The sequence below is a fragment of the Carcharodon carcharias genome, chromosome 25 (genome assembly GCF_017639515.1).
Source record: "Carcharodon carcharias isolate sCarCar2 chromosome 25, sCarCar2.pri, whole genome shotgun sequence".
In the NCBI taxonomy this organism is placed as follows: Eukaryota; Metazoa; Chordata; class Chondrichthyes; order Lamniformes; family Lamnidae; genus Carcharodon; species Carcharodon carcharias.
This window is the reverse complement of record NC_054491.1, coordinates 13741328-13767841: the sequence shown is the minus strand read 5'-3', so window position 1 is coordinate 13767841 and position 26514 is coordinate 13741328. Positions and strand designations below refer to the sequence as shown.

The window sequence follows — 26514 nt, the reverse complement described above, 5'->3', positions numbered from 1 at the left end:
CTTGTGGTCTGGTGTAGATTGTTTTGAAAATGTATCAATGAGAGTAGTGTCCCAATACATTAATACAAATGCCCCAAAATGGTCAAACATCATGCAATTCGCTAGTGCACCATTATAGAGATTCCACAGGAATCCTGTAAGCTCAATAAGGATAAAAAACACTTGAAGGACAAGGCATTTTATTTTTTTTTAAATAAATATTTTACATAAAATCACACTTCATACAAATCTCCCATTACTTAAAAAGACTGCAATGAACTTTATTACTTAAAAATTAAAGAATTTGGATGTACACATCACCTCATGACATTCTGTAGCATTTCACACAGTCAAAGACATCTGAAGTGTGGTCAATGCAGCAGACAGCAAGACACCGTCTCCAGCACCCCCTGCCACACTCACCCCCAAACATCGTGACAGGGTAGACACAGGCTTTGTTTCCCAAGGCTGGGGAATGCAGAACATGAAGGCACAGTCTCAGGATAAGGGGCCGATCACTTAGGACTGAAATGAAGAGACATTTCTTCAATCAAAGGGTTGTGAATCACTGGCATTCTCTAACCCAAAGGGTTGTGGATGCTCCATCATGTAGTATATTCAAGGTTGAGATAGACAGATTTTTGGTCTCAGGAAATCAAGACATATGGGGATTGGGAAGGAACGTGGAGTTGAAGCTGAAAACCAGCCATAATCATATCGAACAGTGAGCTGGCTTGATGGGCAGTATGGTCAACTCCTGCTCAGATTTATGTTCTTATGCAACAGCAAATAAGATAGATTATTTACCTTTTTTCTGTGGCTTAGTGCCTCATCTGAAAGACAGCAACTGTCAACAATGCAGCACTCTCTCAAAGGTGCCAAAGGATTGCAAAGTTTAATAGTGCTCACTCTATTAGACAACGTAACCTAACCACCCTCCCCAGTTGCAAGTACTGCATTCTTCCTTTTTAGAATACAGTCTAATTCCCTTTAGAATGCTTCAGTTGAAGCTGCCTCCACCACATGCTCAGGCAGTACATTCCAAACCCTAACCACTCGCTGTGTAAAAAAGATTTTTCTATCTGCATAACTGAAGTTCCTCATCCCTGGAATTATTCTTGTGAACCTATTCTGCACTCTCTCTAATGCCTTCACATCCTTCCTAAGGTGCAGCATCCTGAACTGGACGCAATATTCCAGCTCAGGCTGAGCTAGTGACTTATATAAATTCAACAAAATTTCCCTGCTCTTGCACTATGCCCCAATTAATAAAGCTCAGAGCACGATATGCTTTTTTAACTATTCTCTCAACCTTTCCTGCCACTTTCAATGAATTATGCACATATACATCCAGGCCCCTCTGCTTCTCCAGCCCCTTTAGAGTTGTATCCCTTTATCTTATATTGTCTCTGCATGTTCTTCTTACCAAAACGAATCGCCTCACATTTCTCTGCATTGAATGTCATCTGCCACCTGTCTGTCCATTCCACCAACTTGTCCATGTCCCTTTGAAGTTCTACACTATTTATCCTCTTCACAGTTCACAAGGGGGTTATTCTGTTACCATAATTAGTTGGTTTGTCTGAAATACAAGTGTTCAGGGGGAGTGGTCAAACCTACTTGGTTTCAACACAAATATTCAGTGTGTTTGTTAGCAATTTTTGAATTAAACAGTCACATATTTAAATTTATCAGATCCTGGTTATTATTTGACAGATGTTTATCAGCTTGCCATTTTTAACTAAGAGAGTCTGTCCTGAGAATAGTACTGAAGACTTGTACTCCAGAACTAGCAGTGCCCCTAGCCGAGTTGTTTCAGCATAGCTACTACATTGGCATGTACCCAACAATGTGGGAAATTGCCCAGGTATGTCCTGTCCACAAATTCAATCAGATCAATTACTGCCCCATCAGTTGACTCTTAATCTGAACACATTGATGGAAATGGCATTGACAGTGGCATTAGCCTGCTCAATGATGGGTTCCATCAGAGCCACTTGGCTCCAGACCTCATTACAGCCTTGGTCAAAAATGTACAAAGAGCTGAATTCCAGAGCTGAAGTCAGTCAGAGTGGCTGCCTTTGGCAGAAAGGCTGCATTTGACCGAGTATGACACAAAGAGACCCTAGCAAAATTGAAGTCAATTGGAATTAGGGGAAAAACTCTCCACTGGTTGGAGTCATACTCAGCACAAAGGAAGATGCTTTTTTAAAAAATACTATCCCTCTGGAAATGAAACCCAGTGCTTTGTTTGCATTTTTATAGCCTTGTTGCAATTTTTAATGGTCTGTGAATCTGTACCCCATAGATCCCTTTGCTCCTCTACCTTATTTAGACTTATTTTTCAAGGCCCCTTTATTCCTACTATGAATATGCACCACCTCATGCTCAAAAATAGCCTTTCATGAAAAACTAAGCTGTGAGTTCCACTCCAAAACTTGAGTGCAAAATTTAAGACTGACACTCCATTGCAGTCCAGATGGAATGCTTCTGTCAGAGGTGCCATATTTTGGATGAGTCATTAAACCAAGGTCCCATCTGTCCTCTCAGGTGAATGCAAAACATCCCTCGGCACTAGTTAAGAATAGCAGGGGAGATCCTCCTGGCATCCTTGCCAATATTTACCCTCAATCAACATTACAAAAGAACAGATTATCAGATCATTATCACATTGTTGTTTGTGGGAGCTTGCTGTGTGTAAATTGGTTGTGGTATTTCCGACATTACAACAGTGACGAGACTTCAGAAGTACTTCGTTGACTGTAAAGCACTTTGGGATGTTCTGTGCTTGTGCAAGGTGCTATATAAATGCAAGACTTTGTCTTCAAATGCCTGGGTACATCAGATCAGGTGATCTTCCCCACAGCCCACTTTACTTTAAAATTAATAACTATCAAAAACTATACACAATCTCATCCCCCCACTCAACCCAGTTAGAGATCTTTATTGCCGGATTGCGTCCGATGCCAACACAATGCACGCACAGAGCAATCTTGGTGTTCAGCTTTAATGCATGTGCAAGTGATACGTCACTGCCAGTGATAGGTCAGGCAGCTGCCAATTAGAAAGATGGCGTTGCTCACCTGTTCAGTGAAGAAATGGAAATAAACTCCGGAGCATTGCTGGCCTGGTAATGACATACTCCAGGTAAACAGTTGTTAGACATTGGGCAGTGGGAGAGGCTGGTCGGAATGGCAGGCTCAGGTTTAAAACCCTTGTTGTTGTGTTCGTTGGCTGGGGAGGTTGCAGCGGTGATGGAGAAGAGCGGAGCCGGCCAGTAGGCAGAAAGATGTCACTGGATTTGCGCTCCAGTAAGGGCAGTGGCAGTGGGTTTAACATCCTGGGGTGAGAGGAACCGTGGCCCTGGTTAGGAAGGAAGCTGCCCCACCTGGGGCATCAGGCTTCAGGATTCGGACGCCCTCCCCCAGTCCGAGAACCTCCATCGCTCCCCGAGACACTGGTCTATTGTATTCAAAATTTTAAACCTGAAGCTGCCATCGAGACACATTGGAAAGATGACACATAACTGATAGCATCAATCAGTTCCATCTTGGCCTTGGCTATCAAACTCTTCAATTTCGAGATTTCTTTGAGGGCGACGTGAATAGCTGGCCAACGACGGGCAAGAGGGCTGGACACTGGCGACCCTGACTTTCCAACGAGTCCTTGATAAACCATGAAGCGATGCATCAATGTGTCTCTTGAGAATCTTCCACCTTTTTGGCCTGGAGGAATAGAGAACTTAAGACAGTTTGCACCATTCCAAAAAAAGTCATTACCTCTTTGCAACAAACAGAATCAAAACCAAATTTAGAGAATGGCAGCCACTAGGGGATAAGGTGCAAAGGACAATTTTTCCTCCTGAAATTACGCTGTCGTAAGGACCAGAATTGTTACTGGCACTATCATAGCCCTGACCTCTACAGTCTTCAAATGGAATAACATTGTTACTTATTCCAATTGTCATCAGCGGATGAATAAAACGGCTCTTGAATTTTGCACTCGTCAGAAGCATTAGTTAAGTATCTCAAGATAAATGTACTTTGCTCCATGTGTGACACCTCTGGTGTGGCCATTACTAAAGAATACATTTTCAGATTCCCTTAAGGTGAAAGGCTTGACCTTCTTAGCACATAGATGAATAAATCCATTTCGTGAAGGCTAGCTTAAAGAGTGAGCCTGGAGATGCTTTCCTCGTTTCTAAGCTTCTATCCCCTTAGTTGCATGTTTATGAAGAACCAGGTTATGACAAGACAAAAGCTCAATTAGAACAAGAAAATTACCATTATTATCACCACCTATTCTGTTTGACCTCACCCTGTAAAGAAGGTCCTCTTTTGCTCCTATGGTAATGATGACAGGATTTTCTTGAGTACTACTCTTCATTTATTTGTTTCAGATTGAATGCTTTGTATTAACTGATCACCAAAGCCAAATTTGCCTGCCAAAAGTATTTCCAACAGGCTCCATTTGAAATAACACCTTTTTTATGATGTGTGCTAATTTCATGCTCTGGAAGGCGATTATGGAACTTTTTCCATGTGGAATCTACCAAACCCACAAGTTGCTAAGGAAGAGGTATTGAATGCCTGAGATGCCTATGCTGTGACATGGAAGCAAAACAATGAACACTTTGAGGGTGAAATATCAGCCAGTCTCGTTTCTTAACTTCACCATTTGGTCTTTTCACTTGGAAAACTGATAATGGAAATGAGTGGCCTCTAGAGTCTGAACAGGTTTGAATAGGTTGTGATTGAGGATTTTTTTTGAGTTGGCCCTCAATCTGTTGGTTAGAGCATCAGGAAGCATAGCTATATCAATAAACTATGCAGTCTGGGGTTTGGCAGAGGGGTGCGGATGCAACTAATACCATTTCTTCCACATTTGTTTCATCCTTTTCCCTATTTGTACAACGTTTGTCTTTGATATCCAAAGCACTAGAAGTAGATTGCAATTTTAGATGAAAGTTTGCCATGACATTAGTTGCATTTTCTTCAGTGCTCCTCTTGATGCCAACTAGAAGCAAAGTTCTGGCCCACTTTTTCACCTCGGTTTCTCTTGCAAGTCTCTCCTTTCTTTTCTGTGCATTAGATTTGTAATGGTATCCAATTCCAGACATGATTACCGCTCTCATTGATTTCAACTTAAGATTTCATAATTCATTGGCCCGAACTTCAAACAATTAAAGCAGTGTCACTACATAATCAGATAATTAAAACCAATTAAAGGAAGAACCCAAAACCAGTTGAATTGCAGCAACAGCCAGAAGAAATAAGCCAGCAACTAAGCTGCAAGTAGCTTCTTATCACTTTAAACAGTGGCGGAGGCAAGGGCTGGAGCGAGTGAGGACTCTGTGCTGCTGAACTCATGTTCAGCTGTGCGAGGCTAAGAAGAGAGGATGCAGTTTAAAGCTGTTGCTCCAAAACGGCAGCGCTGGGATCAGATCAGTCTTACTTGCTTTTGATGTCATAATCTGCCTATTCTTGGGAAACATTAGGTGTATGCCACTAACCCCTCATCAATGTGGCATCCAGCTGCTGGCTGTCACACTTTGCATCAGAGGTGTGTGTGTGTGTGTGTGTGTGTGTGTGCCTCAAGCTCTAATGCGGAACTTCAAGGGACCTCGTACCCACTTTGTGGGGGTAAACATAACAGAGAGGCAATAGGTGCTTTACTTTACCTTGCAGTCCAGCTGTGAAAGGCACTCTACTGACAGGCAAAGTGGAACCAGGGCCACACCACTGAGGGAGGTGGTCAGGAAGGGCTTAAACATTTCATTCATCACCTACATTGGAGAAACCCAAAGTTAGAAACAAGTGTGTTTGAATATTCTTACTTAAATGAACCATTTATCTTAAGCATATGTTTTCCTTTTGATAGCTGTGCGGTCCAATGAAAGCGTGAGATTAAAAAATTATGGGACAGAAATTAATCGTGAGAGGCAACAGATAAATGGCTCAACTGCATCTCACTAGCGACCCTATTAGCAGCAAGTATGGGAAGCTGGAGGAGCACGTGTACCGGTGCATCAGTCCGAGCGCTAGAGGGTGTATGCGGCTGTAAAGTAAAAATGGAAATTCAATGGAAATCATTAAAATCACAGATCCGTTGTAATCACATAACTGCAAAACTAGGTACTTAGCAACATTTCAAACTTCTTTCACTTACATTCTGATGGCTGTTTGCCTCCCGACGTGCTCAAAATACTTCTTGTTGCTGACAACAGGTTCCCTCTTGCCTCCCGCTCACCTCGGCGCCCTCCTCACCGCCACCCTGGTGTCACTGTGCCTCAGGCATCCTCATAGTCCTTGTTGCTCTTCTCAGAAGAGTATGGGGCTGAAAATTATAGGGACAGAGAGGGGCCAGGTACTGCTGATATTGGAGAACTAGAGTAAGAATCATTCAAAGGAGGCATTACTGAACCAGGTGCCAAAGTAGGAGCACAGTGAGGATGCTGTTCCATTCCAGCAATTGTGGAATCAGCGAGAGCATTCATGGTTGCACTGCCACTGGACACTGTATGCCATGTTCTTCCTGTGTGCTACCTCTTAATATCAAATGTTCCCCAAGCACATGATCCCTTTGACCGTCCTCGCTGCTTTACAGATGGCTACTGTCAATCACGAAGCTCTATATGGTTGTTTCATGAGTGGGTTGTTTCTGTGGAGGCAGATGTTTGTGCATCAGTGCCCATTGCTGTGATCAGCGAGGTGTCTGGCTCTCCCACTGTAACAGGACACAGAGAAGAGGCCTCCTCAGGTGAGGGAAGTGGAGCCTGGTACAGGCAGGCGTATGGATGGTCCATCAGTTCAGTAGGCCAGAGGTTAGGATCCAGTGTAAAATGACATGGAGAAGAGAGCTCCTCAGGTGAGGGAAGTGGAATTGGGTACAAATAGGCATACGTATGGTCCATCAGCTCAGTAGGCCAGGGGGTACGATCTTTCTCACCCTGGGATGGTGGCATGACGATGATGTCCTCCTGACCCTCTGTGAACTGTGCAGGAAAACTAGCATGATTTGGAATGTGGGACCCATCTCCATTCAGAAGTGCCTCTCTCCAATTGTCTGTCACATTACTTAGCCGAGCACCTTCAAGGCATTTCATCTCATCTGGCAGTCCTCGTTGCCAGCAGTGATTCTGACGTTCCAGCCACTCCAGTTGCTCCCAGTAATGAATCTGACGATCTAGGCAGTCCAGGTGCCGCCAGAAATTCACTGTTCCACTCTGCATAATGGTGCACCCCAAACTGTGCAACTGGTCTGAAAGTAAACAGTATTTTTCATTGATGCTGAGGAGCCTTGGCCGGTCCTCTCTAATCGCAATGGCAGCTGCCATATGTGCCGCCATGGGTGACTGAGGTGCTCGCCGTAGACAGTTGGGAATGAGTTGCTCCAAAGATAAGCCGAGATGCCTCTGCACAGCAATAGCATGTTTGCAGGGCAACGAAGTCTGAATGGAGAATTTACAGCAGCAAATAGGTTGGCCATCATGTATCTTCAGTGTGTACTGCCTGGCAGCAGAACGTGCAGTCACATTCTGCTGCTCGACACTCACTTGATGGAGGCGGCTATGATCTTGATGCACCAGTTTCACTGTGTAGCTGGTGAGCCCTGCATTGAATGACTGGAGATCAGCCGGTGCCTCTGCAACATGTCTGAGAGAGGCTCTGTGCAAAAACATCGGATAGGAACTTTCCTGATCGAGGGCCTTATTGTGGAAAACCAATGTGTCACGGACTGAATCCATGCTGTCACCCCTTGCTTTGAGCTGGGTCTTTAGATTTCTGATGTCACGTAGCGTTACAGTCTTATTGAATGTCTGCTGGATAAAATCCTTCAGCTGCTTGTTCCCAGTCTGCAACTTGACCAACTCTTCGACCTTCTTCCTTTCATCCTGGTTCAGTTGCCGTCGTCTTGCATAGAAGTGTAAACGTTGTGGATCCAGGACATGGCCGGTATGCACAAGATGGTAGGCAGTGACACACAGCCTATTCTTGCTCCCAACGAACTTTACTGTGATGAAGGCTTTGCAGCCCATGGCGAGATACCTGAAACATAATGCAGGAAGTCAATGAGCACTCCAGAGATCAAAATGTCTCTGCATTTTGAGTTCAAACTTCTCAAACCGTCAGCAGAACCTCATCCACCCCTAGTGGTGTCAATGGTTATCATGCAGACCGTGGCAAGGTTTCCCCTGCACTGCCCATAACTCCAAATTCTTTCCTGGCTATGAGGAGACGTCTGAACTCTGTTTCCAGACAGGAGCGAACCTCCCTAATAAACTGCACAGTGTCAGCAGTTCAGGCTACAGCTCAACAATTTAGAGCCGAGTTCCTCAAGACACAGACTTTCACTGCAGATGTGGTTACGATGTGGTCATGTTGTGTCACACAAACTAGATTTTGCAGGTTGACACTCATGTTCTTCACTTGGCTCATTTATTCCATGACAGAATTGAAATCCATTTAATGTTTGGCGCTCCTTTAAAACTGCTGGACCTTCAGTTCATTCACTCTGTACATCGGTTTGTTTAGGCCCTCTCCGATTTCATTGTTCACTCAACCCAATTTACTATTCTAATGTCCCAACCATGACTTCTGGGCAACCTCCAAAATCTACCCATCCATGCCCTCCAATCAGGTACGACGCACAGTCTTGCCACAGATCTGCTCAAGGTCATGAAGCACTAAACCCACTAATATAACCAACTGGAAACACAACTGAGTGATGGAATAAATCAGTCACTTAAGCTGTGGCTCCTTGTGCACAACATTTTGCCGCTGTCGCTTCAGGCCAATTATTGCCTGTGTCACACCTTTCACTGCTCCACTCATGATTCAGTGCCAGCCAATTGTACCCATTACTCTCGCAATGCAAGGTTTCCTGCCTGGCTTTACATGAGCTAGCCATGATGTTAGCACTGTGGTGTCCTTAAGACGAAGAAATTAAGCACACCCAATGACATCATGGTACGGTAATTCCTCACAACATCCTAGTTACGTTCTTTTAAAATGCAATTTTAGGAGAAACAAATTAAGTGAATCATATTTTTTTATAACAGTTAATGTATAAGCTGGAGTTAGGTTCCACAGTGAGTCTCTTCCTGCTCTCTGACCACCTGTCCACAGTGAGCCTTCCCCCCACCTCCACTCCGCAAGCCTCTCCAAAACACCACCCCATAAGCCCCCTCTAAATGACCCTCTTCCCTACACCCCAACTGCCCTCCAACCCCAAGTCAGCCACTCCCCCACCTCCCCAACCACCCAGCAGTTCTCTCCCCATTTCCATTACCTGGATGTGGAATCAGCAAACTGATTTTTGAGTTTAAAGCGAGGCAGTGAGCAAGCCAGGGAGTGGGGCAGCGCAGAGCAAGAGTGGGACTGATCTGCAAATTTCCCATGCCAAATCCTGAAGTTGCGGACAAACCTCCAGACAACACTGTTCTATTGCTCTGCTAATGGTGATGATGATGTAACAATGGAAATCACAACCATCATGAACATGTTGTTGTGAAACTATAGACTTTTGTAAAATAATCATCCTTTTAAATGGAGACATAGAGCCTTAAAGATAGCTGTCAAAAGTCACCTGAACCTTTTTCAATTGCAATGTGGTCGAGCTCTAGAAGGCTTCAAGTGCATTGCAGGTAGACATATCCAGAAGACATTTGAAATTCAATTTGCATTTCTACAAGGATAAACAGAAACTTGTTGCAGCTTCCCTGGAGTTGTGACTAGCTCCTTAAACCTGGGAGAATGGGAACCATTCAAGTTAAAAACAAACAAAAAGATAAAATGCTGGAAAAAACTCAGCTGGTCTGACAGCATCTGCGGAGAGAGAAACAGAGTTGACGTTTTGAGTCCGTCTGACCCTTCTTCAGAGCGAGAGAGAAGTAGAAATGTGATGAAATTTATATTGTTTAACGGGGGTGTAGCAGGTGAAGCTGGATAGAAAGCCAGCGATAGGTGGGGGCAAAGGAGGGATTGACAGAGATGTAATGAATAAAAGGACAAAAAGCTCTGAAGGGTTATAAGGATTTGAAACATCAACTCTGTTTCTCTCTCCACAGATGCTGTCAGACCTGCTGAGTTTTTCCAGCATTTTATTTTTTGTTTCAGATTTCCAGCATCTGCAGTATTTTGCTTTTATCCATTCAAGTTAATGCCTGGGACATTCAAAAGGTTAATTACCTCGGCTAAAAAGACAACGAACAGGAACATGCCCCCAGATTGGGATTAATCCAATACCTCATATGGAAGCATGATTTGACAGCTTGGGATAGCGCCATAAGACATAGGAGCAGAAATTAGGCCATTCGGCCCATCGAGTCTGCTCTGCCATTTAATCATGGCTGATAAGTTTCTCAACCCCATTCTCCCGCTTTCTCCCTGTAACCTTTGATCTCCTTACTAATCAAGAACCTATCTATCTGGGTCTTAAATACAATCAATGACCTGGCCTCCACAGCCTTCTGTGGCAATGAATTCCATAGATTCACCACTCTCTGGCTAAAGAAGTTTCTCCTCATCTCTGTTCTAGAAGGTCTTCCCTTTACTCTGAGGCTGTGCCCTCGGGTCCTAGTCTCTCCTACTAATGGAAACATCTTCCCCATGTCCACTCTATCCAGGCCTTTCAGTATTCTGTAAGTTTCAATCAGATCCCCCCTTCATCCTTCTAAACTCCATCGAGTATAGACCCAGAGTCCTCAAACGTTTATTTTGAGCCATCTTGAGCTTTGGAACTGTATAAAGTGTGGCTTGTGAACAGCCATTTTTTGTGCAGAACCCCAGGAAGAAGTTCAGAGAGGGTTCCTGACCATGGAAGGATGAAGAGGAAGGTAATAAGAAATCAAGCACTGCTCTGCCGACAGATTTCGGGCAATCTGGAAGTTCCCCACTAATTCTGTGATTGTGGAACAGGAAACCTTCTTTCTCTCCTAAAAATCAGCTGAGTCTACCTGAAAAAGGCAAACACTGACTGGTTGACTGCAGAAGCCATTGCAGCTGCTAAATTGACCTTAAGTTTCGATTTCTTCACTTCAGAACAAAGGAATTCGAGCAATGGGCCAGCAATGATATTGCATAGAGACTATTTGAAATCTCACCTTTTAAGTTCTTTTTTCCCTTTTGTCTGCATACTTTTACTTAAATAACTTTCAGCATTAGTGTTGTAATAAACTAACATTTATCTTGTTTAAAGCTTGTCTGCTGGGTTATTTTTAAATTGAATTACTCAAATTAAAAGGTGGCTACATACACAGACACACAAATTCTTAGTTCACAGGCCACTTTAAGGAAATGGTTGTAACACAACTTAAATTGCAGAAACAGACACTAAAGAATAAACGACTTTAAAATGAAACCAGGTTAAACAGGGAGACTTAAAGCAAGGGCTTACTGTATATCCGGCTCAACATATAAGGGACTTGGAATTCTGTCGTGCCAGTGCTTCAGGCACTATGCACACCTGTTTAGAAGTGAAAAGGTGTCAATGCTACAGCCAGCCACTTCCAGTGGGCATGGCTCACCAGCCCCTGCTGCATTCTGGAGCCAACACAGATTGTATGCCAGGGAGGGGCTGCATGCATGCCGTTTTGTGGACACAGCATCTCAATGTGGAGATATATTGGTGTTGTAAAGATTACCTTAACTTGATGCACACCAATAGTGGCAATCCTTTCCACAGCTGGCCAATGTCTTCCTCTACAACCCAGTCATTCAGTGCCAATATTCGTACGAGGAGAAACATGCCTCCACAAGCAATATCATTAAGCAGCAATTTGGTTCCAAAGCAAAAGTTGTGCTGTTAATTCCAATAGTTGACAAGTGTTTTCTCAAATCAAACGCTGCAATATAGGGCCAACACACTGCACAGCAGAAAACTTACCAACAGTACTGCCTACCTTTGATTAGGTCTCACTCCAGTGGAACGGATGCGTGGCTGCCCATAGTGGACACAGTGCAGCTTCACTGAGGCATACTTAAAGCGGCTGGGGACTTGGATTCGCCGTCTCTTGTTCTCCCTCTTGAGCGTATGGGTGCTTACTTTCTGGTACAGGCTCCCCGTTACCTGTAACCACAACAAAAACTTACATTTAAAGAGCATCATTAACACAGTGAAACAAAGCAAGGCTCACTATAGCAGGTGCCTGCCATGTTACCTGCTGAAACGTCTCCAATTTACTGCTGAAATCCTCATAACTCTCAAACTCCAGGGTTGTGAAGGTGGCGAGGAACTTCTCAGTTGTATCCATTGAAGTAGCCATCAGGAAGGCTGCAAGTCAATCAGATGGGAAGATGAGGGACACACAAGGTACTCCACAGAAAGAGAAGAGAAGTACAATGGACCATACGGCAGGAACACAGTTCCTAGCCCTGGAACATATTGTAGGCAAGTAAAGCTGATAATCCAGGAGCACACGGTTGGGGGTTGGGCAACAGCAACGCACATCGAGACAAATGCTAATACAAATGACATTTAAAAACTTAACCTGGCTCCAATCATTAAAGGTTGGTTGGAGTCATACACAGCACAAAGACAGGTGGTTGTAATTGTTGGCAGTCAATTATCTCAGTTCCAGGACATCACTGCAAGAGTTCCTTAGGTTAGTTTCCTAGGCCCAACTATCTTCAGCTGCTTCATCAATTAACCTCCTTCCATCATAAAGTCAGAAATGGAGATGTTCACTGATGATTGCACAATGTTCAGCACCATTCGCAACTCCTCAGATACTGAAGCAGTCCATGTCCAAATGCTGCAAGAACTGGGCAATATCCAGGTTTGGGCCGACAAGTGGCAAATAACATTCATACCACACAAGCGTCAGGCAATGACCATTTCAACAAGAGAGAATCTAACCATCGCCCTTTGACATTCAATGGCATTACCATTGCTGACTCCTCTGCTATCAACATCCTGGGGTTACCATTGACCAAAAACTGAACTGGATCAGCCATATAAATACTGTGGCTACAAGGGCAGCTCAGAGACTAAGAATTTTGTGACGAGTAACTCACCTCCTCACTTACCAAAGCCTATCCACCATCTACAAGGCACAAGTCAGGAGTGTGATGCAATACTCTCCACTTGCCTGGATGAGTGCAGGTCCAACAACACTCAAGAAACTTGAAATCATCCAGGACAAAGCAGCCCACATAATTGGCACCAGACCCACAAACATTCACTTCCTCCACCAATGACAAACAGTGGCAGCAGTGCATACCATCTACAAGATGCACTGCAGGAATTCACCAAGGTTCCTTAGACAGCACTTTCCAAAAGCATAACCGCTACCATCTCGAAGGACAAGGGCAACAGATACAAAGGAACATCACCACCTGCAAATTCCCCTCTAAGTTGCACATCATCCTGACTTGGAAATATATCACTGTTCCTTCACTGTCGCTGGGTCAAAATCCTGAAACTCCTTTCCTATAAGCACTTGGGTGTACCTACACCACAGGGACTGTAGCGGTTCAAGAAGGCAGCTCAGCACCACCTTCTCATGGGCAGCTAGAGATGAGCAATAAATGCTGACCCAGACAGTGATGCTCACATCCCATGAACGAATAATAAAAAAGACAGCAGCATTGACAACAGCAGCGAGGACTTGGTGGAACGCAGAGTTTAAAAATACAGTGGATGGAAATGAATTCACATCAGAAATCAGATTCAGGGGAAAAAGTAAGATAAAAGCAAAAAACTGCGGATGCTGGAAACCCAAAACAAAAACAAATATAAAAATACCTGGAAAAACTCAACAGGTCTGACAGCATCTGCGGAGAGGAATACAGTTAACGTTTTGAGTCCATGTGACTCTTCAACAGAACTAAGGAAAAATAGAAAAGAGGTGAAATATAAGCTGGTTTAGGGAGTGGGGTGGGACAGGAAGAGCTGGATAGAGGGCCGGTGATAGGTGGAGATTGCCAAAAGATGTCATAGACAAAAGGACAAAGAGGTGTTGATATTAGCTAAGAAATGTGCTAATAGGTGACATTAAGGGTAGAAAGCAGGACAAGCAAGGTACAGATAGCCTTAGTGGGGTGGGGTGGGGGGGGGGGGGGGAAGGGATCGAAATAGCCTAGAAGGTAGAGATAAAACAATGGATGGAAACAATTTAAAAATAATGGAAATAGGTGGGAAAAGAAAAATCCATATAAATTATTGGAAAAAAGGGGGGATTGGAAAGTGGGTGGGGATGGAGGAGAGATTTCATGATCTAAAGTTGTTGAACTCAATATTCAGTCCGGAAGGCTGTAAAGTCCCTAGTCGGAAGATGAGGTGCTGTTCCTCCAGTTTGCGTTGAGCTTCAGTGGAACACTGCAGCAGGCCAAGGACGGACATGTGGGCATGAGAGCAGGGAGGTGTGTTGAAATGGCAAGCGACAGGGAGGTCTGGGTCATGCTTGCAAACAGACTGAAGGTGTTCCACAAAGCAGTCACACAGTGTGCGTTTGGCCTCTCCAACGTAGAGGAAACTGCATTGGGAGCAGTGAATGCATTAGACGAAATTGAGGGAAGTGCAAGTGAAATGTTGCTTCACTTGAAAGGAGTGTTTGGGCCCTTGGATGGTGAAGAGGGGGGAAGTTCAAGTGAAGCAGCATTTCACTTGCACTTCTGTCAATTTTGTCTAATAAGTTCGTGCTCCCAATGCGGTTTCCTCTACATTGGAGGGGCCAAACGCAGACTGTGAGACCGCTTTGTGGAACACCTTCAGTCTGTCCACAAGCGTGACCCAGACCACCCTGTCGCTTGCCATTTCAACACACCTCCCTGCTCTCTCATGCCCACGTGTCTGTCCTTGGCCTGCTGCATTGTTCCAGTGAAGCTCAACGCAAACTGGAGGAACAGCACCTCATCTTCCGACTAGGCACTTAACAGCCATCCGGACTTTTGAGTTCAACAACTGAACTCTCTCCTCCGTCTCCACCCCCTTTTTCGAATAATTTATACATGTTTTTCTTTCCCCACCTATTTCCATTATTTTTAAATGTATTTCCATCCATTGTTTTATCTCTACCTTTTAACCTATTTCGATCCCTTCACCCCCACTAGGGCTATCTGTACCTTGCTTGTCCTGCTTTCTACCCTTAATTAGCACATTCCTTAGACAATATCACCAACTTCAACACCTCTTTGTCCTTTTGTCTATGACATCTTTTGGTTATCTCCACCTATCACTGGCTCTCTATCCAGCTCCACCTGTCCCCCTCCCCTCCCCCCCCCCCAATCCAGCTTATATTTCACCTCTCTTCTATTTTTACTTAGTTCTGATGAAGAGTCACACGGACTCGAAACGTTAACTGTGTTCCTCTCCGCAGATGCTGTCAGATCTGCTGAGTTTTTCCAGGTATTTTTATTTTTGTTTCAGAGGAAACAGCTTTGACTGCTGGAAAGAATATTCCACGACAAATTACATTAGTCTGACTCACCTTGCAAACAATCGTACTGGATAAAGACGGTAATAATTAACACAACGTTACTGTAACTGCTTTCCTCAGGGTTCAGTCAGGGATGACATTTTACGCATGCGCTTTGAACGGGCACGAATTTTAATTGGCGCATGCGCCCCAACCTCATTTGCGCAGGCCCAGTTCCTTAAGCCTTCGATGGGTCCGCACACCCGTGAACCACTGCGCACCGCGATCTTGGCGACCATCTTAGCAGCGGTGGCAACAGACACACAGACACTATGATTTTTTTCCACCAGCTGCAGAATAAGATGGCAGCTTCTATAGTGAAGCCACCCAGACGGTCTGGAGAGGCTGCCGACTGCGCGCGCGCGCGCGCGCGCCGGTTTGAAACGGGGCGGTTTAGCGGCCACGCCTGCGTAGATGCAACAGGAGTCGAGCTACCGCGCGTGCGCGCGCGCGCAGAATCGACCGACTTCGGTCGATGGCGCGCGTGCGCTCGTCGGACAGAGTCACCACCAACGTGTGTGTGTGTGTGTGTGTGTGTGTGTATATATATATATGTGTGGACGGCACGCGTGCGCAGTGACTATCTGGGGGGAAATGGGTCCTCCCTCAGCCCGATCTCCTCCCCCTCCCCCCTTGGCAAGAGTCGCCATGGTAACGGGCACGCTGAGTGGGGGGGAGGGGGAGTTGCGTTGCGACACTGATACCAGCGAGAGTTAATTCCGCTTTTATCTTTTAGAGAGAGAGAGAGAGAAAAAAAAATCTGATGATTATAACGTAATTCATCACGGCTTCTGATGAAAAGCTCCGGGGATCTTTAACGTGAGTGACCCGAGTTTCGAACTTATTCCCAGGCAAACACACACACACACACACTTTGCAAATCAGAACTGTCCAGTGGCCCAGTTTGCTGGGGAAGGCAGGCAGGCAGGATGGGTGGGTGGGTGAGCAACAGGCTTTGTGCTGCTTTCTCACACTTTTTTCACCGAAAGGGAAAGATAATAATCGGACCCAAACACCGGCTCTCCGAAAAATAGCATCTTGCCGTTTTAAACCACTGTCACAAATAAACTGGCCCGAAGCCCACAACCTGGTGGTCAAGAAGGAGAAGGGGAAAAGGGGAGACTTTACAGTATCGACGCGCAACTGAATTTCCTTTGCTTCGAGAAACGATTGGCCACAGTTTTGGGTGTCGAAACAACGCGGTTGCAGCACTGTCTTTTTTTTTTGTTGCGGCTGATTGATTGAACTGAGTCCCCGGCGTTTGCGGGTCACGCTTTTGCGGAGAAATTGGTAAATATTTAATTGGTGCGGCGCTGACTGAACGAAGGGTGTTTCCGATCTTTGCAACTTACCCCCTTCCTTCGGCGCGCGGGTTGGCAGCTGAAGTGGTCACCGTCGGGCTGAGATCCGTGCCTGGTCGGTGGAATGCCTGCCGGCTGGGTGTGATTCAACCGCGAGTCCTTGCGAAGACCGCTCTCACTCGGCATCCACATACGCGCTTTCCAAGCGAAGAATCATAGCATTGAAATAGAAAAATGCCAGAAACCCTGATTGACTTACCCCCTCCCCCCCCCCCCCCCACTTTTTTTTTTGAACCGGGAATGCTTCCCCTATCGGTCACGGTTTCGCTGCCGCCCTGGGTGACGGTGAATTAAACCAGTGCAGGCTGAATGAACATTGAATCTGGTCTGTCTGTACGATTTAGTCGCACTAAGTCATATTGGTCTTATTTTTAAAATTCTTTTCCAATTCTCCCCCTTGCCCTTTAGGTTGTGAGGGCAGCATCTTGCTAAAACGCAGTTTCACGGGTGCTGATAAGTGGCTCATTTAAATGGTATTTTGTGTACCAAACTAAATAGAGTGTTGTCAGTTTTTTTTTATGGCTGCTAGCAGACTTCCTCCTATTTCAACACGCAGCCTTATAATGTCTAACTGGTTCATAAGAATGCAGTAATTTTTTTTAGCTTCAGGAAATGTCAATTTTGCCTATTTATTATAACAAATCTAATTTCCCTCAGACTGGATCACATGGCGTAAGGTAAACTGGTGCATTGTTCTATTTGGAAGATGTGCTTTGAGCAAGTTCCCACAGCATGCAGTAAAATGAATGCTTTATAAGGTTTCCTTTAATTCTGTTACCCAACACAACCATATAATAAAACTCTAATTCAGGGAGTATTGCAATGCATGAGTTAATTGTTGTAACTTCTATATGACTTTAAATATACTCTTTCAGCTGGATAGAACAACAACAACTGGTATTTATTTAGTGCCTTTAATGAAGTTAAATGTCCTGTGGCATAGCACAGTTTTGTGATCAGACAAAAATTGACGCTAAAGAAAAATATTTGAATGGGTGACTAAAAGCTTGGTCAAAGAGGCAGGTTTTAAGGACAGTCCATTAAGGAAGAGAGAGAGGTTGAGGGAAGGAATTCTAGAGCTTAGAGCCTTGATGGCTACAGGTGGGATGAAGGGAATGAGGGGGACACAGTGCAATCATTGGAGGGTTGTAGTGTTGGAAGAGGTTACTGGAATAAGGAGCAATTTGAATTTGGGGATAAGAATTTTAACATTGATAGATTGGGAGGCAATGTAGGGCAATGAGCACAGAGTGAATGAGACTTGGTGTGAGCTAAATGCAGGTAGCAGACTTTTTGAAAAGCTCAAGTTTATGGAAGAAGGAAGATGAGATTCTGGCAATGAGAACATTGGAATGCTTGAGCCTGGAGCTAACAAAAGCTTTGAAAAGAGTTTCATTAGAAGTGAGTCATGGCACGGTCAGAGTCAGAGGCGAAAGAAGGTGTTCTTTGTGGTGGATAGGATATGGGACCAGTAGCTCAGTTCAGGGTCAAATAGAATGCTGAGATCGCAAACAGTCTGGTTCAATTTGACCAGGGTAGGGTTGAAATTGGTAACAAGAAAACAGAGTTTGAGATGGAGGCTGCAGACAATGGCTTTTATCTTCCCGTGTTGAACTGGAGAAAGTTGTGGCTGATTCAGGCCTGGAATTTGACGGCATAAGGGCGACTGAGAGAGCTGATGGTGAGATAGTGCTGTATGTCATCAGCATGCGTAATTTGACGTCATGCCTTCAGATGTTGCCTCCCAAGGGAAGCATGCAGCTGAGAAATAGGAGATTTAGGGGCAACCAAGTTTAGATCTCAGAAACATCTGTATGGGGGGGGGCGGGGCAGAGATGTCATTTCATGAGATTCTCTGGCTATGACTGGATGGCCAATCCCATTCAGATAGATGGTGGAGGTGAGGTATAGAAGGAGGATGATAGTATGATTAGTTGTGTTAAAGGCTGCAGACAGGTCAAGAAGGATGAGGAGGTTTAGTGTTTCACTGTCACAGTTACAGATGATGCCTTCGATTAGGACCATGGGATGGGCAAAAAACTGATTGACGCAACCACCTTTAGCTGCTTCATCAATTATCTTTCTTCCATCATAAGGTCACAAGTGGGGATGTTCGCTGATGATTGCATAATGTTAGGCACCATTCGCAACTCCTCAGATTCTGAAGCAGTTCATGTCCAAATGCAGCAAGACCTGCACATTATCCAGGCTTGGGCTGACAAGTGTCAAGTAACATTCGCACCACACAAGTGCCAGGCAATGGCCATCTCCAACAAGAGAGAATCTAACCATCGATGTTCAATGGCATTACCATCACTGAATCCCCCACTATCAACATCCTGGGGGTTACCATTGACCAGAAACTGAACTGGGCTAGCCATATAAACACTGTGGCTACAAGACCAGTTCAGAGGCCAGGACTTCTGCAATGAGTAATTTACCTCCTGACCCCCCAAAGCCTGTCCACCATCGATAAGGCACAAGTCAGGAGTGTAATGGAATACTTCCCACTTGCTCGGATGAGTGCAGCTCCCACAACTCTCAAGAAGCTTGTGACCGTCCAGGGCAAAGCAGCCTGCTCAATTAGCACCACACCCACACTCCCTTCATCTCTGACGCACAGGAGAAGCAGTGTGTACCATATACAAGAGGCACTGCAGGAATTCACCAAGGCTCCTTAGACAGCACCTTCCAAACCCACAACCACTACCATTTTAGAAGGACAAGGGCATCAGATACATGGGAAGATCACCATCTGGAAGTTCCCCTTCAAGTCACTCACCATCCTGACTTGTGAATATATTGCAGTTCCTTCACTGTCACTGGGTCAAAATCCTGAAACTCCCTTCCTAACAGCACTGTGGGTGTACCCACACCAAATGGACTGCAGCGGTTCAAGAAGGCAGTACACCAACACCTTCTCAAGGGCTTCTAGGGTTGGGCAATAAATGCTGGCCTGGCCAGCGAAGCTCTCATCCTGTGAATTAATTTTTAAAAATTGAAACATGGAATTGTGGGAAAGATGAGCATATGTTTGAGAGGCGACAAGAAAAGCTCAAGGACTTTGCAGAAGAAAGGGAGGTTGGAGTTAGGGTTATAAGAACAGAGAGATCAAAGGTGCATTTTTTGATATGGGATGATGACTGCAGATTTTATAGAGATGGACTGAACATTTGGAGAGGGCTCTGTTTTCAGCTTGTATGGGTCCAGGAAGGAAAATGGGTGTAAGTTCTAAAAATGTACAAAAGATTAACTCTGAAATTTGAGTATTCTATATGTCTTTCTCCTCCCTTTTAGTGTTGAAAGTAATTTGTGCAGGCTACTCCAAACTGCTGCAGATCTGACTTGCAGCAGTACGAATTCTTGAATAATGTGCACGCCTGAAAAACTCTCCGTAAGTAATCAACGAACTATATTAAGTAATTGGTTAAAGTATTCATTAATAAAGTGAAGTGTAACATTTGTATTCAACACAACTGTTAGAGTTGTCCCTCTGTGACAGGAACCTAAAATCAGGCAATCTGCCTCAATGGATAACAGGCTGCTACAGTCTCAGGCAATTCCTTAGGGTGCTTTTACCTCAGTTCTGGAGAAGCCTGCAGTGAGTGGCAGTCTGTATTTGCCACTTTTGCCCACCAGTCATCTCTTGCAAATTTCAATAACCTTTTAGGTACTATAATCCTTAAGTTATTAAGTTAACTGTTGCGATTCACTTGAATTCTACTTTTATTTTGATTTTAAAGAACTTAACCTTTATAATGCTTCCAATTTTACATGCTTTTAGTTTCAAAGATCAACATGAGCTCTTAAATCTCTTTGAACCTTCTGCAAACCTAATTTATATGAGTAATGTCTGATCTTGAATATCTTAAAATATGTTGAAGAAAATTCCTCATCATCTAACTTCATCGACAATGACGAGTCAAGGTAACCAATTCAGTAACATGGAATACTTTCAAAGATGTCATGTGAATAAATAGACATGCGTGGAGACTATAATTTTTAATTAGTTTTAAAAAAAACCTTTCTTTTAATTACCTTTCCCCCCATTTTTTAAAATTCCCCAGTACTTAAGACATGAGGAGGAACCAGAACTCAGCTAACCAACTATCTTTCAGTGCCATGTTAATGGTTACCTGCTCAAAAATGTGACAGATTAGCCTCATTTTGTTCTTCAATATTGACTGTCCTTAGCTTGAGTTGGTACAGGAGTGTTAGTTTGCTATATTTGGCCAAACCAGGATAAGTGTACACTGCACAAGGATTAACATGTTAGTTGGAGCATTTTTTCTATGGCATCACAAGTGGAATTTGGAATATATGAACATATGAATTAGAAGCTGGAGAAGACCCTTCAGCCCATTAAGCCTGTTCCGCATTGATTGTGGCCTCAACATCACTATCCTGCCTAGCCCGTTTACCCTTTGACTTCCTTGTTAGTCAAGGATCTATCTACCTCTGCCTTAAAAATACTCAATGACCCTGTCCCTATGGCTCCCTGGGGAAGAGAATGTCTGGATATTATAAAGCACTTCTTGTTTGTAGTGATTTCAAAGTTCCAAATGTGCTTAGTGATGGGATTCAAGGCAACAAACCTGACAGTGAGTAAAATATTGGCTGAATGTGGGGATACCCATTAGAGAAACTGTGTCAGGATGAGGGGAGTGCTGGCTACTGTACGGTGCTCACAGCAATTCATTTTGGGACCTTTAGCATTTCTAATTTTCATTAATCATCTGAATTCAGAAGTTCAATCCAAACAGATCAATTTATAGGTGATGTAAAGCTAGAATATGTTCTCAAATTTTATGAAACAGTGTGGGAACCACAAAACGATAGTCTTGGGAAAGATGTACATGGATTTGGGAGGTGGTAGCACTTGCAGTGACTTAGGAGAGGAAAGAGTGGTTGGAAATGGGCCTGTAGTTTGCAAGGATGGATGGGGTCAAGGGTTGGTTTTCTGAAGAGAAGTTGATGACAGAAGATTTGAAGGCAAGAGGTACAATACCCGAGAAGAGAGAACCATTAGCAATATCAACTGCCATAGCAGCCAGGAAGTTGGGTGGTTGTCAGTTTTATTGGAACAGCATTGAGGGAGAAAAGTAAGAAATGACTTGCAAAAAACAGACCCTGTGTTTGTATTAGCAGATTGCATCAGCTGGAGTCACTGAAAATGAACTAGGTGTAAATGTTTCATTAGGATTACTGAAAAATAACATTTTGCATTTATGATAATCTCAAATTAATTTTGTACTGACTTTTAGAAATAGGAAAACATATATTTAGAGCAAGAATGTCAATGATTTGAAATGTCAGTGTTTCATAAATTATATATTGCTCTTGTTTGTGCCTCAACAGTGTTGAAGTTATTAGTTGCAGCAATGTATACTGATATGAAAACAAGCATGATGGTGTGACTTGTGTATCAGATTTTACAGCAGATTAATCACAAAAACATTGATGAAATCTGACAATACACAGGTGTAGATTTTTAAAAATATTACAACTATTAAAATCATGGACATTATAGATTTAGCTGTAGCTGTTCATTTGCAATCTTGCCAGCATTGATGTCCTTCCGGAAGTCAGAAAATGGACAGTCATTCGTTTCCATGGCACCAGGTTGTGAAGGCTGCTGGTTTGTGGTTGAGATGCTTAACAGCTCAATGCGTTTGTGCATGTGTCAACAGGAAGGGAAGTGGTCATGCAAATCATGTAGTTAGTCCGTCCCTGACTAGGAAGGAAATAATTTACTTTTAATTCAAAATTTACTAGCCTGTTTCATATATGGTTTTCAAAATGCTTAAAGAAGGGCATTCATTTAGATTTTTCCTGAAAAGGTTCTCCAGTGAGAGGTAAAAGGAAGAAATATTGCCTCCTTCAACCTCACCTTCAACAATTGGTATTGTTTTTTATCATTATTGCATTATTGAATAACTGCCCTCCATTTCCCCTTCCTCTTTCAGTATAGGGTGTAACAGTTTAGTCTGGCAGTATGAGACTCCAAATTTGTTTTATTTGTTCCTGTGATGTGAGCATTGCTGGCAATACCAGCATTTGTTATCCATCCCTGATTGTCCTTGAGAAGCTTGTGGTGAGCCCCCTTCTTGAATCACTGCAGTCCATCTCATGTAGGTACACCCAAAGTACTGTTAGGGAGGGAGTTTCAGGTTTTGACCCAACAGCAGTGAAGAGTTGATGGTATAGTAACAGTTCAGGACTGTGTATGACTTGGAGGGGAACTTACAGCTAGTGGACTTCCCATGCACCTGCTGCCCTTGCTCATCTAGATGACGGAGGTCACAGATTTGGAAGGTGCTGTTGAAGGAGTCTTGGCAAGTTGCTGCAGTGCATTGTGTACTCAGGTGGTGGAGGGTGTGAGTGTTTAAGGTAGTGGATGGGGTATTGATCACACAAGCTACTTTGTACTGGACAGTGTCAAGCTTCTTGAGTGTAGTTGGAGCTGCTCTCATCCAGGCAAATGAAGAATATTCAACCACACTACTGACTTGTGATTTGTTGATGACTTTGGGAGTCATGTGATGAATTACTTGCTGCAGAATTGTCTACTTTTGTAGCCACAGTATTTATATGGCTGGCCCAATTAAGTATTGTGCCGTGATGTGGTATCCTCTTCCGAGACTGTTAAAGCCAGAAATAGGTTAAGGATATTTGTGAGGGAGAAATAGAGTTAATATTTCAGGCTGCTGCTCTTTCATCAGCAAGGTTATGTCCCTTTTCAAATCCCTCACCCTCATGCTGCTATTGAGCGTGAAGTGCAACCTGTAGATAGTGTGATCAAGGTCCCCTTGCTCTCCAACTCACCTTTCATCACACCAATGTTCTCCTTCTGCATCTATGCTTTCAGTTACCCAAGAACTGGTGTATAGCCATCCACTGCAGCCCAATATGGAAGGACAAGAGATGCACCAGGTCTCTGATGAAGAAGCAATCACTTGACCTGACAGTTACAGTCAACAACTCATATACCAGCACAGAGAATATTTTAGAGGGTAGAAGAGAATTGGGTTCATCACTTAATAGGTCACCTGGCACCAATGGGTTTCAGCCAGCTTAGGGGGGAAGGGCAGCATATTTCCCAGTTCTGCAGAGGTGAGGTTGCAGATGAGTTCTGCTGCAGGGAAGTTGGATGAGGACTTTGATGGCGGGGAGGCTACATTAGAGAATGCTGGTGAGCATGCACACCAAGATGCTTGGGTGCATTGGCAGGCCTGCAGACAGCGTGTCAAAAGCATGGAGGTGCCCAGCTCCAGCTTGGCATTGGACTTGGAGTCCATGCATCTCAGTGTGGAAGTGGTGGCTCCATGATAGCCCCTGCAGACCCAGCTGTGATGGAGAATCGTGTGGCTACTGCCTCAGCTTCCAGTGCAGCACAGAGAGAGAAGCCACCTAATGACTCAAAGCACATGGAAGCTAGGATTGAGATCATGAGGTCTGTGCTTGCTCTTTGCCATGGCTACATATCATGGTGTCCAAAAAGGCATGCTGGCTCTCTAGGTTGCTGAGGCACCACGCTGGGACAATGCCAGGCATACAAAACTGCTGTCCTCCCTCAGGATGACAGCATTTATGCTCTCACCACTGACACTCCACCACTACACTTGCTGTTGCCTCTCAGCCAGCCAATACAAACTGCTTCCACTCATGAGGGGGTGTTGCAGTCCAAAGCTAAGCCTTCAAGTCCCAGGTCATCCTGCAAGGCCTATTGTAGTCTCATCCACTGAAAGGCAGCAGCTTTCTACAAATCATGCTGCAGCCACTTGGAGTAACGTTCCACAGGGCCAAGCAAAGACACTGCAAGACAGGGATTAAAGAGATGCACATTGTGAATAATTCTGTTTATTTGTTTGTATTAATAGAAGTGTTCATGAGTAAAGCTATTATGGAAAGGTTTTTTTGTTGTTGGCTTTTACTTCAGGATTTTGGCCAACATGATACTGTGATGGGATTTAGAAAATGGATTGAAAGATGAGGAATTGTAGAGCCGTGGTGTTGATGGCTTGAGGAAATGGAGACTCAGTAGCTGTTTCCACCCAGCCCATCCAGACCAAAGGGCTCCAGATGCCGCCTCCTCTTCCTTCTCCCCTTCTACACCCATCTAAGGTGGCCTACAGATTCCTGGTGGCAAAGGCTGCACCCTTGTGTTATTGAGATTGTGAGGGACACAGGAAATCGGCATGAACTTGGACATCCACTCTGGGGAATACTGGAATGTTCCCCCGTCCCTCAACTGTGCCCCAGCCTGAAACAGTTCATAGAAGTTGAGGGCGACGGTTACCTTGTTGGCTACTGACAGTCCTGTCCTTGCTCTGCTGTGGAAGTCTAGGTCTTTTTGAAAGAGTTCAATGACCACCTTCTTGCTCAATCTTAGGTGCCTCAAACCTTGCCCCAGGCTGAGAAGAAGGTAGGAGATGTGCTCCCTTAAAACGCTTGATGTGGAGAACCTTCCTCATTCTCCCTTTGCACATAGCTTCCCCTCTCTGCAGCTTGTGTTCCATGTCCTGTTCTGTTGCTGGCAAAGAGGGTCTGCAACTATAGCCCCAATAACAGGCAGGATTTCTGTAAACAGGGCAGTAAATTCCTCTGACTTCCCTGTCAAGATTCAGCAACACTCCCTTCAAACCTAACAGGCCACCAAAATTCCTTCAAGAGCACACCATAATACTTCTACAAAACTTGGCAAGAACAACAGTAAGTCAAAAGCATCTCACCTGCAAATTGGCTGGCTGGTCCTTCAAATAACGCTAGTGGAGGGGACCCTTGTGCAGCTGCATGAATGTTCAACTGGGAGTGTTTATTAGATCTGCCAGTCCAAATTGGCAGCTTGTGCATCAGATCAACCTGAGAGGACATTTGATGTCACAATTTTCCCACTGTGCAAGTTTCTGGTACATGCCTGCACGCTTACCAACAACATGATGTGCTGGCCAGAGGAGACTGGAAGTGGTTTGCGCTAGCACCTTTACCAGCATGATGTGGGGGCCAGAAGAGACTGGATGTGGTGCACCTGCCATTTTCAGCAACTACTGCTCCCACAACATCGCTTGAGCTGGGTACTGAGCTGAATTTTTGGCCATAATTTTTTCTGGACCTTTTAACAAAAAAAAATTGTTTTTGTGTAAGTTAAATTTGTTCCGCATTTGACTGCTGTAAGTCTTACATTTTTCTAAAAGGGTTTAGCAGTTTTAAATTGAACTTGTTCTGAAAAGGTGATGCTGAATGTTTTGAAAAGCTGAGTTTAATTGAGCTTAAATTATTGTGGAAGAGTTTAATTTAGAATTTATATAGAGTTACATGTTTCTAAAAATGCGTGTTTTTATTATCTGTAATAGAGCAATATTGTACTGTGTAGCATATGATAGGCATGTGCTTTTTGTTAGGACACCATGTCAGTCATGAACAAAGGAGCACTGTAGTGACTACAAAAGGCCAAGTTGGAGAGTTACCAATACATTCACTCCAAGGCTTAGCTCCTTCATAATTAATCCACAAAATGGCATTCTTCTTCAGGTAGCATCCTTGACTATTTGAGGGCCGTTGAACCTTGGCTTATGCTGTGATTTTATTATGGGTAGGGCAAGGAGGCAGGTTCCAAGTCTATCTCAGCTGGAACAGGGTTTGAACCCTGTGCTGTTGAGGTTATTCTGAACTATAGACTAGTTGTCTAGCTAATTGAGCTAACCAGGGAAAATATGGAGTGATACAGTATCACTCTCCATTTGTCTGCTTGTGATA

At 44.1% G+C, this 26514-nt stretch overlaps 2 protein-coding genes across 6 annotated transcripts in view; one reads left to right on the top strand and one right to left on the bottom strand.

Annotated features, from left to right (window-relative positions):
* Window positions 1-162: 162 nt before the first annotated feature.
* Window positions 163-16861, bottom strand: LOC121269736. Of its 4 annotated transcripts, none has more exons than XM_041174611.1 (6): window positions 16750-16861; window positions 12140-12252; window positions 11882-12048; window positions 6148-8027; window positions 5660-5764; window positions 163-3704 (listed from the first exon to the last, which is right to left on the bottom strand). In XM_041174611.1, exons 2-4 carry the CDS (start codon window positions 12242-12244, stop codon window positions 6623-6625), a joined length of 1677 nt encoding a protein of 558 aa, XP_041030545.1. In that variant the 5' UTR covers window positions 12245-12252; window positions 16750-16861; the 3' UTR covers window positions 163-3704; window positions 5660-5764; window positions 6148-6622. The 4 variants fall into 4 exon arrangements, with proteins under 4 accessions (XP_041030545.1, XP_041030544.1, XP_041030547.1 ...); XM_041174610.1 differs by lacking the exon at window positions 16750-16861 and adding an exon at window positions 15410-15720; XM_041174613.1 differs by lacking the exons at window positions 12140-12252; window positions 16750-16861 and adding an exon at window positions 15410-15720.
* Window positions 16137-26514, top strand: part of LOC121269735 (dixin-like) — a 129914-nt gene continuing 119536 nt past the window's right edge. The window contains exons 1-2 of one of the 2 annotated variants that reach the window (XM_041174605.1): window positions 16137-16216; window positions 20056-20152. In XM_041174605.1, coding sequence (XP_041030539.1) covers window positions 20129-20152 — 24 coding nt within the window. In that variant the 5' untranslated portion in view covers window positions 16137-16216; window positions 20056-20128. Of the gene's footprint in view, window positions 16217-16613; window positions 16688-20055; window positions 20153-26514 lie in introns of those variants that run through there. The other variant, XM_041174606.1, reaches the window with a different exon arrangement.